This window comes from Ipomoea nil, unplaced genomic scaffold (genome assembly GCF_001879475.1).
Source record: "Ipomoea nil cultivar Tokyo-kokei standard unplaced genomic scaffold, Asagao_1.1 scaffold0099, whole genome shotgun sequence".
Lineage (NCBI taxonomy): Eukaryota > Viridiplantae > Streptophyta > Magnoliopsida > Solanales > Convolvulaceae > Ipomoea > Ipomoea nil.
The window spans coordinates 426097-446849 of record NW_017616527.1 but is presented as its reverse complement, the minus strand read 5'-3'; the positions used below and the strand labels follow the sequence as shown (position 1 = coordinate 446849).

The 20753-nt window shown below is 41.1% G+C and overlaps 1 protein-coding gene across 1 annotated transcript in view; it reads right to left on the bottom strand.

The window, feature by feature from the left end:
* Positions 1 to 14181: 14181 nt before the first annotated feature.
* The window catches only part of LOC109178070 (dammarenediol II synthase-like), a 29293-nt gene continuing 22721 nt past the window's right edge, over positions 14182 to 20753 (bottom strand). The window contains exons 13-16 of the mRNA XM_019327620.1: positions 19948 to 20269; positions 19784 to 19864; positions 14678 to 14761; positions 14182 to 14579 (exon numbers count right to left, since the gene is read on the bottom strand). Coding sequence (XP_019183165.1) covers positions 14469 to 14579; positions 14678 to 14761; positions 19784 to 19864; positions 19948 to 20269 — 598 coding nt within the window. The 3' untranslated portion in view covers positions 14182 to 14468. The remainder of the gene's footprint in view (positions 14580 to 14677; positions 14762 to 19783; positions 19865 to 19947; positions 20270 to 20753) is intronic.

Here is a 20753-nt window from a genome sequence, read left to right as displayed (position 1 = left end):
AGAGTCACTGTGCATCTCAGTCAGCCTCTGCAAATGTGCATGAACTCCGGCTGACATAAGTCTCTGTGCATCTCACTATAACAAAATGTCAAGCATCAAGATTTTATAAATCAAGGACAGATCCATAAATTTTTTTCAGTGGGGTGGAGTGGCAGTGCGGCGGTACAGCGGCGGTACAGCGGCGCGGCGGTGAGGCGGGAAGGGTTGCGGTTGTGGGCAGGTGCGGCGGTGGCTGCGGTCTGCTGTGCGGAAGACGAAGAAGAAGAGGAAGACGTCGACGGCTGCGGTGCGGCGGTGCGGATGGCTGAGACGTGGTGGTGCGACGTCGATTTGGGAGGAGACGGTGGGCGGCTGCTGGGTGTTTTGTGGATGGTGGGGAGAAGGAAAACGGGAGTTGCTGCTAAGTGAAAATAATTTCAAAACAGCTTCACCCGAGATCTATTTTAACAACCCTATAATGTCGGCTATTAACCAATAGCCGACGTTATAAATAAAAAATTAAAAATTAAAAAAATTAAATAACCTACGACGTCGGCTATCTATATAGCCGATGTCGTATTGTATTTATTTTTTTATTTTTTATTTATAACATCGGCTATTTGGTAATAGCTGACGTTATAAGTTTTGTAAAAAAAAAAATTAAAATAGGCTTTAACGTCGGCTATGTATATAGCCGACGTTAAAGGCCCGACGTTATATGTGAATTCTGTAGTACTATACAAGAGGTATAACCCCATGGATTCCTCTTTAAAATTGGCTCTGTGAAGCCTTAGTTTTGATGTGTTCATGCTTAAAAGTGATTTAGTATTTGTTTGTGAGTTGTTGAGATTGTTTTGGACTTGTTTGGATTAGATTTTGCAGATGAAAAACCTTCTGGTGCACAACACAGTGTGCACCAGATCAGATGAACGGCCCTAGCCGCGGCCCATCAGGAGGGCCGCCGGCTAGAGCCGTGCTTGCACGGGACTAGGGCACGGCCCTAGAGGACGGCCGCTGCCTAGTCCCGGTGAAGTAACAGGGTGTAAGGGGCGGACCATGAGGAGTCCCGCCCCAGGCCCCTGACTTTGATTCTGATAAGAATCTGTGCAGTGGCCAGGCCCTTGTGGCTCAACTACGTGTCGTTTTGGGTCGAGTGTTACGGGCCCTTGTGGCTCGACTCTTCGGGACCGTCTCGACGCACGTTTTGGCTTTGATTTTATTGATTTTGGATTTAAAATGAGTATGTTATGAAGGAAATTGTGAAGAAATACTACACAGAGTATATATTTTTGCTATGCACTGTATATGAGAAGTTGATATCTTTGTGATCTGTTTGATGTTTTATTAAGTATAGAAGCATGATCATTTGAGAATGTGATTCACTATTATAGCATGTTTAATTGCGATTATTTGATCAATGAGAATGGAAGCATATTTGTTGAAGTGAAATGTATAGAAGTTACCTATTTGAAAATCGAGCATGACATTATATTTTGAATTCTTCATGTTATTTTATACATGACTTAGAAGCATGTTATAGAGCATTTTGGCATTTCACATGTGTCATATTTCAAAAATGCATAAGGGGCTAACGTTAGACCAAGAATACTTTAAAAAACCATAAGCATGTGGTATATCATTCTTTGATGCATTTAGAAGTAGTAGAGTTGTTTGCATGCATGGGATTGATGCGTGAGGGATATATTTATGTATTATCTATATCGGTGAGGTTTTGGAGGATACCGTTTGGACTATGTCCCCGCGAGAGATATTTATGGAAATTGCGGTCCCAGTATATGTAACGCGACGTATTCCCACGTTACGAGGTTGGAAACTGCCCACCAGGCTTGGAATCCTGGTTAGGGGGTGTGCACACTAATAGTTCGATACCTAATTCCACAGAGTTTGAGCCACGAGATTGGTTCCGTAGACGGTAGGAGATATTGGGTCAGATTTATGCCGTTCCCGATGGTGTAATTCACGCTTTGGTGAAACCCTAAGCCGTCTACGAGTACAGAGAAAGAAAGAGAGTCAATAGAGACTCAAGAAAGAGAGTCAATAGATACTCAAGAAAGAGAGTCAATAGAGACTTAAGAAAGAGAGTCAATAAAGACTCAAGAGAAAGAAAGAGAGTCAAGAGAGACTCAAGAAAGTAAGAAAGAGACCTCCACAGAAAGTATTCTATTTTATAAAAGAGTATGAGTATTTATATATCTATAGTTGCACGAGATTGCATGTGATTATATTATTGCACTAGATTGCATAAGAGTATGATTATATTGTTGCACGAGATTGCATATGAGTATGAGTATATTACTGCACTAGATTGCATAAGAGTATGAGTATATTATAGCACTAGATTGCATATGATTATATTATGGCACTAGATTGCATATGAGTATGATTATATTGTTGCACGAGATTTCATATGAGTATGATTATATTATTGCACGAGATATGAGTATGAGTATATAGTTGCACAAGATTGCATATGAGTATGAGTATATAGTTTCACGAGATTGCATATGAGTATGTATATAGTATTGCATGAGTTTGCATAAGAAGTATGATTATAGCATTGCACGAGATTGCATATGTGAGTGCTGTATAGTATTACACCAGATTGCATGTGAATAGAGTATCGTATGAGATTTTATAATGAGAAATTTGACTTGAGATTTTCTATCGAGCATGATTATCTTGTTGTACTAGAAGCTCTATTTATCTAGTTATGTGATGAGAATGTGAAAGCATGAGAACACCTGTTATATGGGCTATTAGCATGATCCTATCTGTAAGCATGAATTGCTTAATAAGTTATTTGAGAAGCTTATATGTTGATGAATCTATGTGAACAGTCTTATACATATATGAGCATGGCAGCTGATATTATAGGGTGCAAGCATCTAGAAAGAATGTGATAAATCTAAAGATGAATTGAGATGAGCTTTTTGTTATAAAGAAATCAAATGTTTTCTAAGCAAATGCTAGAATGCTTTACAGGGTTGAGTGTGGTTATACTTAGCTTTGTGCTAACGGGTGTTTTCCTATTTGTCTATGTGTTGCTTGCAAAACCCCTTTCAGGTGGGCCCAACAGTGTGAAGAAGTAGAGTTAGATTAGTCTCGTAGTTAGAGATATCTAAACTCTAGTTCGACTGATGTTTATGTTATGGATCTAGACTTATCGAATTTATGTTTTGAGGATGATGTAGACTATTTAGGGTGATGTATTTCCCCCTTATGTTTTCAGTTTTTGTGATGGATGCCAGACTTTTACTTTATTTCTAGTTTTACCCCTTTAGCCTGTGCAATCACCACGGAATGGTGGTTGTGGCGGTGACACTCCCACTGTTTATCTTTTAGTTTTTCCGCTGCTTAGTGACGTTAATGGCTGTTTAGAGTCGTAATTAAGAGTTAGAAAAGTGGGGTGTTACACTTGCGCCATTCCCGATGGGGCAATTCACGCTACGATGAAACCCTGAGCCGTCTACGAGCGAAAAGAAAAGAAAGCGAGTCAATAGAGACTCAAAAGAAAAGAAAGTGAGTCAAGAGAGACTCAAGAGAAAGAAAGCGAGTCAAGAGAGACTCGAGAGAAAGAAAGTGAGTCAAGAGAGACTCAAGAGAAAGAAAACGAGTCAAGAGAGACTCAAAAGTAAGAAAGAAAGAGACCTCCACAGAAAGTACCCTATTTTTACAACGAGTGTGCATGAGTATATATTTATAGTATTGCACGAGATTGCATATGAGTATGATTATAGTATTGCACGAGATTGCATATGCGTATGATTATAGTATTGCACGAGATTGCATGAGTATGATTATAGTATTGCACGAGATTGCATATGAGTATGATGTATAGTGTTGCACAAGATTGCATTTAAATAGAGTATCGCATGAGATTACATGATGAAAATGTTAATTTAAGATTGTTCATCGAGCATGATTATTTTGTTATATTTGAAGCCTTGTATATCAAGCTTATGTGAGAGTATGAGAATATCTGTCAAATGATTTATTAGCATGATCCTACCTACAAGCATGAGTTGTTTGTTAAGTTAATTGAAGTGTTTATATGTTGAAGTAACTAAGTGTTCAGTCTTATATGTATATAAGCATGCCAGTTGATATTATTGGTTGCAAGCATCTAGAAAGTATATGATGGATCTAAAGATGTATATGAGATGAGTTTGTTGTATACAAGTGAAATCAAATGTTTTCAAAGTATATTTTATAGTACTTTACAGGGTTGAGTGTGGTTATACTTAGCTTCGTGCTAACAGGTGTTTTCCTATTTGTCTATGTGTTGCTTGCAAAACCCCTTTCAGGTGGGCCCAGCAGTGAGAAGAGATCGAGTTAGACTAGTCTCGTAGTTTGAGATGTCTAAACTCTAGATATGTTGATGACTTGTTTTCGGATTTTAGACTCATTGTTGTTGTTATGGTTTTGATGGTGATGTAGACTTTTGGGGTGACTTTTGCCCCTTATGTTTTAGTATTTGTTATGGATGCCATCTATTTATGTTATTTCTAGTATTACCCCTTAGCCTGTGCAATCACCACGGAGTGGTGGTTGTGGCGGTGACATTCCCACTAGTTATCTTTTTAGTTATTATTTCCGCTGCTTAGTTTATATTAATGTTTGGATTAGAGTTGTGATTAGGAGATAGAAAAGTGGGGTGTTACACCTTAGCCATATCTAACTTTAAGGCCCCCCAACCTGTTAGACCACACTGTTTCCTATTCAAATAGTGTCCCACCTCCGTAGCTATAAGAATATTATTAGTAATTAGCCTTCCAGAGATGAAAGCACTTTGGGATTCGGAGATTATGTCTCCCATAAGTGGTTTCATCCTGTTAGCTATTACCTTTACCATAATTCTATACAATACATTACTTAAAGCAATTGGCCTCATATCAGCTACTGTCTCAGGCATATTCTTTTTTGGGATTAAAATCACATTAGTATCGTTCAAAACCTCAGGGATAGTGCCAGAATTCAAGCAATCTATGATAAAAAGCAGACACATCCACCCCCCCCCCCCCCCCCCCCCCCCCCGACTACATCCCAAAATTGCTGATAGAAACCCGGGTTCAAACCATCTGGCCCTGGTGCCTTATCAGGAAACATTGCAAATAAAGCACTCTTAACCTCATCAGATTCATAGGGACGTAGCAAAACAATATTTTGTTCGTGAGTCACACGGGGAGCAAAATCATCAAACATGAGATCCTCATACACAGAGTCAGAAGAGGTAAAAATAGCTGCATAGTAATCCAAAATAACCCTCTTCATATTCTCCCCCTCCACCCAATCACCAGCATCATTCTTTAATCTAGAAATATAATTCTTACGCTTACGAGCAGAGGCATACCTGTGATAAAACTTTGTATTGACGTCAGCACCACGGAGCCAGTGCTGCTTAGCCCGCTGCCTCCAAAACACATCCTCCTGTACTTCCACCTGACCCAGCATGACTTCGAGCCGCCGAAATTCATCCAAAGCTGCTGAATCCCTCATGTGTCGTAGTACATCCTGCTCATTTCTCAATTGCTTTATACGGTCCCCAAATTTATTCCAGTGCTCCCCACCCCACCGCATAAGCCTACCACTACAATATTGCTGACAATTCAGCAAACCCCTGTCCCTTCCCTCCTGCCAGGCAGTCTTTACCACCTCCATGCAACCATCATCATGAACCCAGGCCATCTCGAAACGAAAACCCCTCGGTCCCCCTTGTCCGCGCACCGTTATACTAGTGTTTAGAAAGAGTGCCGAGTGATCTGAGTTGCGAGTTTGGATATTATCAACCCAACCCCCCCATGCATATCAGTCCATGGTGCCGTTACAAGTACCTTATCCAATCTCTCCTCTATCCATCGATCGGTACCTTCTCCTTTCTCTCATGTGAACTGATGTCTCTCATCGGTAATTGGATTAGGCCACAGTTATCCAATGTTTCCCAAAAGCCTCGCAAGAGACCATCCGGATGTGGATTTCCCCCTCTCTTCTCCCGCTGATATAGGAGATCATTGAAATCCCCCACTACTACCCATGACAGCGTAGACCTACCCTTCAAACCACTCAATAATTTCCAGGCCTCCCTCCGCCTACTCCTGTGTGGGAACCCATAAAAACACGTCATACGTCATACTTCCTCCCTTATAGCTACCTCAATATCCACATGGTTCTTTGAGAAGCTCAATAGCCTAGTAGTATTATTCTTCCTCCAAAAAAGTGCCAAGCCACCCCCCACACCTACATTGTCCACATAGAACAAGCCTTCAAAACCAATCTTTATACGTAACCTCTCCGCATGTATTCGTCCTACTTTTATTTCCATTAAGTAGATGAACTCGGGCTTCTTTCAGGACACAAGGTCCACTATTTCTTAAACTGCCCGTGGATTGCCCAAGCCACGGCAGTTCCAGCTTAGCGTACTCATGATGAAGGGCGGGCCTGAACCACAGGACCCGCCACAAACCCGTTATTTGGCACCTCTGTCATTATCACATCACCATCCGCTCCCCTCATCCTCTTTGAAACCGCCACCACCCCGACCCCTCACCTTCCTGCCCTCCATCCGACAACACTGCCTCCCCTCTACCCGAACCCGCCACCACCACATTCCCATCCACACCCCCCTGCACCCCTCCATTTACCCTCCAACGAAACAAACCACAGTTCGCCCACTTCCCGCGGACCTCGGGTTCCCCCCTGCCTTCAACTCAACCGTATACGAGTATTGGTCCAGGGTCAACCCCGACCTTTTTAACCAGCTTACAAAACTTATCCGAATGCCCTAACATACCACAATAGAAGCAGAAGGTATGCAGGCGCTCGTACCGAAAATTCACCCAGCAGCTTGTCTTGTCCCTTTTGATTAGTCTCATCCTTCTTTTTAGGGGCTTGTCGACCGGGATCGAAACTCGGACTCGGTGAAAAATTTTCCATGGTACCCCGGTAAAGCGATCATCCACCTTAACAAATGAACCAATAAAATTTGCTGCCTGCTCAAAAACCACATCCGATGTATAGCCCAACGGAAGATCATACATTTGTACCCACATATCCACGAGGTAAGCTCAACATCCCCAGGTCGAACCCCCGCCTTAACCTGCCGGCAAACCAGAGTGTTATTATCAAACGACCACGACCCTTCATCAAGTACCCTCTGCATATCAGTTTCATCGAAGAAGATAAACATGAACACGCTCGACCGAATCTCCGTAGCTTGCATCCCCCATACCGGCTGTCATACCGAAGCCATCACCTGCCGCATGTACTCAAGTTTGATTACCTTGGACGTCAAGAAACGCCCCACGCAGACCCACGTCTTCTCTGTAACACCCCCTAAAACCATGCAATTTAAAGCCTTAAAACATGCAGATAGCTTAAACCAAAACACTAAACACAGCAGAAGACTGAAAGAGAAGATATGTATAAAAGAGTTTTTACCCAAAATGGTCCCTTGACTATGCCTCATTCTCAATTTTGCATTTCGACTTTTAATTGCACCCAATGTGGTCCCCTGACTTTTAAAACTCCCCCAATTTGGTCCTCCGTTAGGTTTTGTGTTAACTCACCGTCAGTTTTGAGGGCATTTTGGTAACTTCACATCCAAATAACAATTTCAAAGAATTCAGTCAACAAAGTAAGAATTTCAGCCAACCAACATGATCTCTGTCCTTCCGGATATTCCTCAGAGTTGGTTTTGAGCAACGTTGTGTCGGCGGCAGCACCACAAAAGCAGAGATCTGTGGTGGTTGGCAGGGAGCTAGGCTGGCGAAGAAGCCGCTGGATGAAGTCGCCGATGAAGTGGAAGAACTCAACATCGCCGCCATGGGAGTTGAAGTAAGAGAGAGGGAGAGCAACGCCATGGTCGCCGGAATTTCTGGCCTTCCTTCTCTCCAAAATCCGCTATTTTTAGTGTGGCCGGTGTTCGACGCACTTGTGCATTACGCCACGGTTAATAACACGTGGCTTCTCTCGGCCGCGGAGGTGACGTCGTGGCCGTGACGCTCCGCCCAGGAGAGATCGGAAAGCTTCCTCCGCCCGGAGTTAGCTTCCCTCGAAGGGTGGCTAACACCCTTCCAGGCGTCTCAGCTACAGAGCTTTCCCGTCGTGATCTTTGTCCTTCCAGATAAAGCCTGGTAGCTCCTCACCTGGGAGCTGGACACCACGACTACCAATCCCCATCGCCTCTGACTTCGAACACCTCTCCAGCCACCACTAGAAAGATGTCCTAGATTTTCACTGCATTGTCCCGGCGTTGCCGGCGGCTCATCCCTCCCGTGCAAAGCTGCCGTTCTTGGCTTTTCAAATTACTCTTTTTGCCCAGCATGGCATTTCGATTGGGTTCTCGTTGAGCAACGTGGCGTCTGATGAGAGGACTTTCGACCAATTATTGAAAACTTGGGCGGCCATTTTGAAGTTGGTAATACAGCTCCACCGGCCGGTCTTGAACAAGAGCTCCTCCAAGGAGTTACGTCGACAACTGCGTTGCGTTCGACCGTGCAACGGCGAGGCAAAACGAGCTGACCGGAGATAACGGAGTCCTGTTCGCCGCAAAAGAAATAGGGAACACAATCAAGAAACTGGACGATGATGATTTGGACGGGGCGGATAATTGGATTGCTGGTGCGACACAGATGACGGAGAGAGAAAGCTAAGCCCAAGAGAGAGAAAAAACTCACAAAACATAATGAAATGACCGAAATGTCCTCAAAACTGACGGTGAGTTAACACAAAACCTAACAGAGGACTAAATTGGGGGAGTTTTTAAAAGTCAGGGGACCACATTAGGTGCAATTGAAAGTCGAAATGCAAAATTGAGAATGACCCATAGTCAAGGGACCATTTTGGGGAAAAAACTCTGTATAAAACAAGGAAACGGGGTGCTATGCCACGCTCACCCAAGGGTGAACGCACAGGCTAAATCTGCATTGTTTAATGTCTACAACCATTCAACAGAGTACTACGTCTAGATTGGCTCACAGGCCACAAAACATAAAAAGGGGAGCTATACTAGCTGGCACTAGACCGCGCACTCGTCTAAGCATCACCTGGAAGAAGCATATAAAACATGGGACGACGCCCGGTCAGCGAATAATGCTGGTAACCCACCAATACATGTGAAATATCATACATAGATAAGATGAAACGGAATACATATATATATAAGTAAAAAAACAAGAGTAATAGTCAACACAAGACTCAAACACTCTCAACAAGAACACGGGAACACGTCCCAAGACTACAAAGAACAACAACGACTTACAAGAAGCCTCAAGGTATAATCTATCATCACACAATAGATTAATACCCGACATACATAACTCAAGGAATAAGACACAACAAACGGCAACATATGTCAAGGCAACACATGCCTTTGTGACTACACACGTCACAAGAAGAGAACTCACAACAACGGCTACACAAGCCCTTGTGACATCACCCATCACGAGTTGATATGCCTTCTTTATGCCCGGTTCCAACCTTATGGCTACCCCCAACCTTATATCTTCTTCCAACCATTACGTCCAGGACCCCTGTATTTCTTAGTCCAACCTTTTCCCTCCTGGGACCGTCGTCCCCCACCCAACGACCACCAACGAGACCACCGATTTCATAGTACACGAGGGTACCGTTCACACACACGACGACACACGCCTTACCCAAAACACATGAACCTGACACACAGGTCACAACTCCATAATCACGTCATGGCCACCACGAGGACCACTGCAATACCTTGGTGACTAGTGTCACATACCACTAATCGTGCAATCCAGGTAAAGCCACACACACATCACACCAAAACAGGAATCAATCAACGGATCACAACAAAGATATGAAACCATACTCAATCAAGGAATGGATCACAGTCCAACAACAACAACGATGAATAACACAAGTTATCATCAACCAATAGGAAGGTACAAACAACACACACATTAGCATTTAAACACCGAACTAGCATGCTTATCAAACAGGTAAACCAAACGTAGTTCCGAAGAACACACAAGACTCATCACGGTTCAACGAATCACAATGTTGAACACTTAGCACGATTCACGACACCAAAACCTACATGGATACCTACCATATAGTGCTAGACATACGAAACATCAAGAAGACACTCAAATAGTTCCACAAAAGAACATCGGGAAGTCAAAAGGCCAAATACCGAGTCAAAAGAATCACGGGGAACAAATCCCTAAACAACACCAAGGTGTACCCCGCGGGTAGGCCCACGGGTAGGCCCCTACCCGTGGTTTCGCCCGCGGGTACAGGCCATCCACCTCTTTGTACCCCGCGGGTGGGCGGCTGGTTGGACCCCTACCCGCCGTTCCGCCCGCGGGTACACATACCTGCACAAAACAATCCCTTCGGGGATTTTCATCTCCAAACTCAAATTCAAGTCCAAAACTTGCCAAATCTCACCAAATACAACAAAATGACTTAAATCAAAGGAATAGCCAAGCAATGGCACACATGAACCCTAAACACAAGCTCTAGATATGCATTTTCACAAGACAATGCATAAACACTCACATTTCATAGCAAAACACATGTAGAATCCAAGAAATATTCATATAGGTAAGCAAAATAGATTTTGTAGAGCAAGTGTTACCTCTTGTAGACCAAAAACCTTCACTTAACACCACACCAAGCTCCTATCAAAGCTCACCTTCCAAACCCACTTCAAGAACATACAAAAAGATCATAAAGATCCTATCTTTAAGAAAAGACACCTAAGAGAACACTAAAAACACAAGGTAAACATGGATCTTACCCTCCTAGATGCCCAAATGTATGAAAGGTAGAATCTTGGAGACAACTCTTGAAGTCTTGACAAAGCTTCAACTTGGCTTGGAAGAAAAGCTATCCACATTTTTAGAGAGAGGATGGAGCTAGGATTTTGGAAAGTGTAAGGAGAGAAATGAGGTGTTCTTACTAGGTTAGGTTACAATACTAACACAAGGTGAAAGGTCAAGAATACCCTTACTAACATGGAAAGGTGTAGGGAACAAGAGAACTCCTTACAAAGCTCAAGGTACAACTTTGACTTTGGGGTTGACTAGTCAATTACTAGTCCCCGACTATTAAATTTCAGGAATTTAAGGAATTAAATTACAAATTGAAATATGATTAATTACTTAATTAATCCCTTAACCGAATTTGGATTTCAGGGTGTCACATTCTCCTCCTCCACTGCCACCACTCCGACATTATCTCCCACCGGCTCGAAGCCGGCTTCCTCCTCCTCCTCCTCGAGCGCCAGCTCCACCTAACACTGCATAAGACGAGACACTGCCTCGTCCGCCTTCTCCTGCAGCGCTGCTTCAACTTCGTGGTCTCCAGCATGCGTCGACGCCATTGTTAGTTTGTTTATGGTGCTCGCAACGTCACTGCCTCCAGAATTCGTCGAAGAAACACCGGAAAAACGACTGGACAGTCCAGAAACCCTAGGAGGAACCCTAGGAAAAACCCCAAAACCCTAGAGAGAATTCTAGAGAGATAATTACGTTAAAACACTAAAAAATATTGAAAATTGAGGTTTGCTCATTTACTAGTATTGGCTATCAATCATAAATAAATTTAATGCAAGCTTTAATAGACATATTGTACTTGACTCTCACAATAAGGTGACGATTATGTCTCGATCAATAACTTATTGACTACCCACACTAGTCATATGACCCCCACAATTCTCGTAGTGATCAAGCTAATTGATTTCTTTTCAATATCTACTTGATTTCATGCTAGAATATATGCTATTCATTTTGATATGGTGATTGCTCAAGCATGTAATCTATATACAACCTCAATGAAAATACAATTTTATATTTTATAAAACACAAAAATATAATCATGTACACATGATTTATATAGAAATATATGCCTACAGGTAGACACAACAACATGAGATATTGATAACAAAGATTAATCATTTATGTCATCTTAGTTATATATGTACATCTCATTTTGTAATTTTATATGAATGGTTATCTGCATGAACAATGAACAACCAATATAACTTGGAAGATGAAATTTAGTACTGTTGCGTGCATGCAAGCTCACTAACTCCCATTAAATAAATAACCACACACATGAGCATTTGATAAGTGCTAATTCTTAGTACTTTTATGTGTACAATTGATATCAAACTCATATAATTTTATGTTAATCGGAAGCTATGTGCTTATTTGATTTATTTGTGTCATTTAAGTTATTTGGAGCTATTGGTTGTAACATCATGTAAATTGGAGCTCAATTGGATGTGTTTTGAAGGCATATATCTCGGCACAAAAACGTGTTTTGTGAGTCATGAGAGCTCAAAAAGGTCAAAAATAGCTACTTGGAAGTATCATGGCATGCATGACTCGAGGACCCAAAGGAACAAAGGAGATGAAGAAATATGCATTTTGAAGTGAAAAACATGGGTCACACTGGCATTCACGCCGTGACTGCATTCTGCTTTGCACTTTTCTCTGCTAGGCAACATCTCGATATTTTGAGCATATCTCGAGCTAGGAGTGTCCAAATAAGGTCATTCAAGTGGCATTGGAACGACAACTCAAAGGGATACAACTTTTATGAAGACCACAAAGGCTATTTCGGATGTCTACATGGTGAAAAAATGACCTAGAAATGGGAACTGCTGCATAGAATGGGTGGTCACGGTCGAGGTCACGCCGTGAACTCGATCGTGACTGCAAGTCTAGAATCCTTTTTAAATGGTATTTTTAATGCGGTTTGAGGGGTATAAATATCCCTAGGCGGTTATTTTAAACAAATTATTCATTCTCCACTCTCTCCCCGAGAAAACCTCTCCAAACATTTCATTTTTGTAATCAATCCATCTTTGAAGAAGATTTGAAGAACAATTTCATTTCATCTTGCAATTTCATATTTCATTTCCATAGCTCTTAATCATAGCTAAGTCTTTCTTTTTCTTTCTTTGCATTTTATTGCTTCCAATTGTTATTGCAAATGTCTTTAATTTCAATTCATGCTTAGCTAGATTCAATTAGGGATTGGATTAAGTCATCTTTTGTGATTGATGCTATGTGATTGAATTGAGATATGAGCTAGTACAATGACTTGATGATGACTCTAGTTTTTAGCTTGGTGGTTTGTATTGACTCTTGTATGGTTGTGGCTGAATTATGCAAGACGTACATGGACAAGGTTTTGTCACTATGAGAATAGAGCAATACTATAGGCATGCCTCTCACTAATCCAACTCACCTTTGAGAAAATGGGGATGGAAGGAGATGTGAACACTACATGTTGATAAAATACTTCAATGGCATTAAGTCATCATGAGAGTGGGACTTGAAACTAATTGAGAGTCCAACGGCCACGAGAGTAGCGTTCGCACGTAGTAGCATCTCCCTAGTTCCATTGTCAATGCATTACAGCCCTAACCAATGATACACTATACCATCTACACTTAAATGGCCTAGTCCAAGCCCTTAGTTTTACAAATGATTGTTAATTGTTGCTTGATCTTTCATTACAATTTTATTGTCATTTCCTTTTGTTCTTATATATTATCACATGAGATTCCTTTGAAATAGCTTCCAAACACTCTACACTCTTGTGATTAACCACCTACAATTCAACCCCCTTCCGGTCCACTCCTTGAGACGATATCCGGTGTGAGGATACCTTCTCACACATACTCACATTCCACTCCCACTAAAAACCAACTTTCAGCATTAATCAATAATACTTAGCTCTAGATTGTATGATCCAACTTGTTGAATTGTTTGAGGAGGTAGAGATAGAGCTACATGTATTTATTTATTTATTTATTTTTTGCCACACCGAGGCTATACATTTCGATCTCCTTCAAGCACTCTACCACCACCAACCTCGATAGCCCTAACAACGATAGGCCTTGGAGCTTAAATGCACGTCCCCGGAACGCAAACACATGTTTTGTCTTCTTATCGCGACTATATATACCGTTTTCACTCTTATCAATACAAAATTCGCTTCTATATTATTGGAGAAATTAGGATGATAATATAAAAATAAAGAATGTTATGTTATGGTATAACCACTACCATAAAAATAAAGAATGGTACATAAAATTGTGTTCAACTTATTCTTTATTCTCTTTTTTTTTTTTTTTTTTTTTTTGTATGGAAAGTATGATATATTAATCAATTAACTAAATCAAACCTCAAATAGTTCAAAATGATTGGAGGAGAAACAGAGATCTAAGAGATACAATTAGACATAGAACACGCTACTTTAGCAAAGAGTATGACCAACATTATTCGTAACGGTATTACAAACATAAACTCAATATGAGAAAAAGTCCTAACAGTTTCTTTGATTTTTTCGATGAGTCCCGAAGGAGAGTCCACCAATGTAGCCTGCAATTATATTCTTGAATAACTTGAAGAGCATCAACTCCCACTTGAACATGGTTGAACTCATGCCTTTGACCCAGGATTTGGATTTTAGTGGCTTTATGATATCCAAACGCGTTTACGATATTCTGACAGTGCCATCAATGGAAAATAACTCCTATGTGATGCATAATGTAACATGCAGTTCTTCATGTAGGATCCAGTAATATCCTGTTTTTTTTTTCATACTTATTATTAGGAAAACATTTAGTAAAGAAAAATAAAGAAAAAAAAAAAAGAAGCTTAAATTGCAAATACTATGATCTTACTTGTTGAGGAAAATCTCCATCTTCCATTTGAGCATTGATCAATAACTTTGCTGCTCTGTGTAAAGGAGTTGGATCCCTCTCAGCCTAGTTAACAAGGAAAAACAAGAAGAACAACAATTAATTTAGTTTGGCAGCATTTTATCAGCATGCATCAAACCATACATGTCAGGAAAAGAAATTACGTATTTATTTTAGTAGCAAATATTTTCTACCTTCATTTAGCCTTGTATTCTTGGTTCATTATTATTCTCATTGATTTGGTTTCCTTTTCTTCATCTTATAGTTTATATATATAAGAGTTCATCTTCTGTAATGGTAGAACAGAAATCTACAGTTCATATTTTTCCTAACATGGTATCACAGCCAGGTTCTTAAATCTAGCCCCTTTGTCCGACGTACGCCGCCGCCGCGGACGTCACTGCAGCTGCCGCCGCCACCGACAAGAAGGATGCTCACCATGAAGACAACGATGGCACGACGTCGTCATATCTATCCTTATGATCTTTCTCCCAGTGATAACCCGGGTATACTTCTAACCCAAGTTATTCTGAAGGGAGATAATTATGATGAGTGGTCTAAATCTATGAGACTTGCTCTTCGTGCCCGGAAGAAATTCGGATTTGTTGACGGATCTATATTCTTGCCTAAACCTGATTTTGATGATGGGAATGATTGGTAGACGAATCATTCATTGTTGGTATCATGGATACGTAACACCATTGAACCAACGTTGCGTTCCACGATATCTCATGTTGAACTTGCTTCTACTCTTTAGGATGATTTGAAAGGCTCATTTTTTTGTCATTAATGGTCCCAGGGTTCAATAACTTAAGCGCGAGTTGACGGAATGCAAATAGAAGGGTCTCACCATAATGGCCTATTATGGTAAAATGAAGTAATTTTGGGACGATCTTGTTGATGTGGATCGTTATCTTACTCGTGTGTGCAAAAATTGCACCTGCAAAATTGATGCTGCTCTAGTCGAAAAACGTGAAGAAGAGCGTGTTCATCAATTTTTGATGGGCCTTGACGAAGGGGAGTATGGTTCCATTCACTCACAACTCCTGTCTCTTGAACCCCTACCTATTGTGAGTCGGGTTTATAATATTTTGGTCCAGGAAGAGATGGCTCGTGTCACGATCCGTGGTACTAAAGGAGGCACCAGTGATGCTGTGGTGTTTACCACTAACAAGGAGATTACATGCACCAATTGCAAGAAGCCCGGACATACTATTGACACATGCTTTAAGCTAATTGGCTATCTGGAAGGATGGTCAGGTGGTTGGAACGGAGGACGTGGTGGCCGTGGCAGTAGCCAGGCCGGTGGAGAGCCGACAGGAACGCCGGTCACGGCATACCCGGGCAGCATGCCGGCGGACTAGTGACAACCCATACCGCAGCCACCGAAGAGTCTTTCACCCCTCTTCCGGACTTCGAAAACCTTACTCTCGAGCAGTGCAATACAGTTTGTCATGCCTTGTCGTTGTCAGGTATTTCTTTACCTCGCTAGATTATTGACACAGGGATATCAAATCACATGACGGGGAACATTAATTTATTGAGTAATATTAAGAAAACAGACCCTTGTAATATTGGCTTGCCAGATGGAAGCCGGGTTATATTAGTGAAATCAGGAACGGTCTGTTTGACGGACAATTTCACTTCGATGAATGTTTTATTTATTCATGTTCTAAGTTGCAATTTGATATCTGTTTCCCAACTGACGAAAGACTCGAAATGTGAAGCACGCTTTACAGACAAATCTTATGTATTACAGGACCTAAAGATAACGATTGGTGTGGGTGAACATAGAGAGGGACTTTACACTTCAAACAAGATGGAAAACAAAAAGTGTTTAATGCGGCTAAGGAGCATAGTTTTGATTTATGGCATAAACGTCTTAGACACCTCTCATCTCGTGTTTTGTCTTTTGTCCTTTAGCTGGCTCTGTTAAGAACAATTGTTTAGATAATAAATTTTGTGAGATTTGTTTATGCGCTAAACAATCACGTGCTAGCTTTCCTATTAGCATTCATAATTCTAGTGGAATTTTTGACATGGTGCATATTTATGGGGTCTGTATAAAACACCACGTCTGAATGGATCTACATTATTTTTGACAACTGTCGATGATCATTCTCACGGAGTTTGGGTATATTTGTTGCACTCAAAACGTGATGTGATTCCTATTTTCCAACAATTTTGTGCTATGGTGACTCGTCAATTTGAAAAATATGTCAAGTGTGTTCGGAGTGATAATGGGACAGAGTTTGAAGGGTTGAAAAAATACTTCCGTGAACACGGAATAATATATGAAACATCTGGTGTCTCCACGCCTCAACAAAATGGAAGGGTTGAACGAAAACATCGCCACATTCTTAATGTGGCGCGGGCGCTCGAATTTCAGGCTTCTCTACCAATAAAGTTCTGGGGCGAGTGTGTTCAGACAGCGGAATATCTCGTCAACCAAACACCCTCTTCATTGCTAGGGGGTTGCTCCTTTTGAGAAAATTTATGGACGGGTTCCACCATTATCTCACATCCATGTTTTTTGTTGTAGATGTTTTGTGCATAATCAGAAGTGACATGGAGATAAATTTGCTGAACGGAGTATTCCTGGAATATTTCTTAGCTACCCTCCTAGCCAGAAAGGGTGGCGTGTTTATTGTCCAAACACCAGGAAAAATTATTGTTTCGCAAGATGTTATTTTCTCAGAAAATGTGTTCCCTTTTTCGTAGATAAGACTCGGAGTCGCCATCAACTAGCTTGGACAACCTCATCCTCGAAGAGGAAGTGGACTGCGTGGAGCCTGTCCGGCCTACCGCTGGTGCCAAGCCAACCATCGAACCAGCAAACCAGACCGGCGACCTGCCGGGGAGCGATACTACCACCGGCAGAAACGAGATAGCAGCCCCGGAGGCTCTAGTGCCTATTCCAGTTGATCCGAGCCTTGATCAAGTTGCTGACCCCGATGCGTACGGTCGAGGACAGCGAACGCGTACTCCTAGTGTTCGCCTTGCAGATTATGTAACATACACAATTATTGGAGCGCCTGACACGTTGTGCAAGTATCCCATCACTACCTATATTGGGTATGACAAGTTTTCTTCGACTCATAAATGTTATCTTGCTTCTCTTGATACCGAAGTAGAGCCCAAAAACTTTCGCCAAGCAATTCAGTTTGAACCATGGAGGAAGGATATGCGTGCAGAAATTGATGCTTTGGAGAATAATGACACATGGACTCTTGTACCTGCTACCAGACACAAGAAGCCACTTGGGAGTAAATGGGTCTACAAAATAAAAAGAAAATATGATGGAAGCATTGAGCGCTATAAAGCACGACTGGTGATATTCGGCAATCATCAAGTTGAGGGACTTGACTACAATGAGACCTTTGCCCCGGTAGTTAACGACCGTTCGCACTCTTTTAGCCGTGGCTGCAACGCGTTCGTGGGAGCTACATCAAATGAATGTACATAATGCATTCCTTCAAGGTGACTTAGATGGGGAAGTTTACATGAGGCTTCCACCGAGGTTTACACCATCACATTCCGATGTGGTGTGCAAACTCAAGAAGTCTCTTTATGGGCTGAGACAGGTCCCGCGGTGTTGGTTTGCAAAGTTGTCAGGTGCTCTGAAAAGGTACGGTTTCACACAATTTGTATCTAATTATTCGTTGTTCTCGTTGCACAGTAATCATGGTGTGGTGCATGTTTTGGTGTATGTTGTTGATCTTGTTATTTTGGGAGGTAACACAGCTATGATTGCCAAGTTTAAATCCTACTTGGCCTCTTGTTTTCATATGAAAGATCTTGGTACTTTAAAATATTTTCTTGGCATAGAGGTTGCTCGGAATTCTTCTGGTATTTTCCTGTGTCAAAGAAAATATGCCCTTGATATTATTTCTGAGACAGGTCTACTTGGTGCTCGACCGCTGGGTACTCCTATGGAACACAATCATTGTCTTGCAGTCTGAAGCCCCACTTCTTAATGATCCCGAGCCATACCGACGCCTAGTTGGGCGTCTAGTTTATTTGTCAATCACCCAGCTAGAGTTTGCCTATGTTGTCCATACTCTAGCTCATTTCTTGAAGAATCCTCGTAATGATCACTGGAAAGTAGCGCTTGGAGTCGTGCGCTATCTAAAAGGAAGTCCCTGTCAAGGTATTTATCTATCCGCTAAAAATAATCTGCAATTAACTGGTTGGTGCGATTCATATTGAGCAGCTTGTCCTTTGACTCGACGATCGTTGACCAGGTGGTTTATTCAGCTAGGGGATTCTCCCATCTCTTGGAAAACAAAGAAACAAACCACAGTTGCACGCTCCTCAACCGAGGCTGAATACCATCTTTTGGCTGCAGTGACATGTGAATTGAAGTGGTTAAAGTGTCTTCTTCGTTCTCTTAGATACACCATACGGTTCCTATGAAGATTTGATGTGACAATACCGCTGGTCTTCACATTGCAGTGAATCTAGTTTTCCATGAATGAACAAAGCATATCGAGGTTGATTGTCACTTTGTTCGTAATGAGCTTTTACAAGGTGTAATAAAAACAGAGCATGTGTCTACGACACAACAGTTGGTTGATATTCATACAAAGGTGTTGGGCACGCATGGAGTCTCGTATTTTCAAGTTGGGCATTTCTCAGTTACATGCTCCAACTTGAGGGGAAGGGGGGGGGGGGGTTAGGAAAAGAAATTACGTATTTATTTTAGTAGCAAATATTTTATACCTTCATTTAGCCTTGTATTCTTGGTTCATTATTATTCTCATTGATTTGGTTTCCTTTTCTTTATCTTATAGTTTGTATATATAGAAGTTCATCCTCTGTAATGGTAGAACAGAAATATACAATTCATATTTTTCCTAACAATACATACTACTGTTCATCAGTTTCTGTTGGGCGAAGGCTGATAAAGGGCCAAATCTATCAATTGATGACTAGGGGAATTGTTGGGTGGAGGCCAATGAAAGGCAAATCCAGCACCCTGCCTCTCAAAATGTGATGGCAGTTTACAAGAAAATAAAATTACGACATCGCTACTAGCTATAACTTTTCGCACATTTGATCTTGACAGTTTCGTTAAGTTGTACTAACCTGTTCGGTGTACATAAGTCCTAGCATTGCCCATGATGTTTGTACCACATTCGAACGATTCCCTTCAAATGGTATGTATTTCTGCTCCACAAAGTCATGAATAATATCTGAGCAAGAGAATTTCACTAATGCAATGTTTTTGTGGTTATATCAGATTTAATTACCATGGTTGGGCAAGATTCAAGGCATTCTCCCCAGCCACCTTCTTGGTTCTGTTTTGACAGGAAGAAGTGAGCAGCTTTGCGGATGGCTTCACTATTCTCATAACTCCTTCCTGCAGCTGTTAACCCTAATAGGGCAAAGCAAGTGCCATAGAGGAAGCAAATTCCCCAGTACCCATACCATGACCCATCTGCTTGCTGTTGAGTTTCAAGGTATTCTGCTGCCTTTGCAATAGACATAGCAACTTCCTTTGCTCTATAATCTGGATAATCATGTTTGAAAGCTGCAAGAGCACTGACTATAGATCCAGTAGTTTCAACGTGCCTAACCCACCAAATTCATGTCATTAAACAATTATTAGCATATATATATATATATATATATATATATATATATATATATATATATATATATATATATATATATATAATGATGGAAAAAATGCAATTTCAGTCCCTCAATTGTTCTTTATTAGCAGCTTTAGTTCATAAGTTTTTACCGTTGCCATATATATACACCCTAACTCTTCAAAATAATTGCATTTTTATCCCCTAGAGCATCAAAACTATTAAATTCTATTAAAATTTTACTTAATGGATATTTTAAAATTTTATTTTCTTTGTTCTTTATACCATTGTCAGTTTTGGTATTTCATATGAAAAATTAAGATTTGACAGCCTTCTCCCCTAAAACGTACTTTTATTTTTAATTGTGGCACATCGTCCTTATTTACCCTACATGACCTTGTTGAAATCATATTTTTTTATTTTATAAATGAAATATCGAGACTAAACAAGATTATAATTAA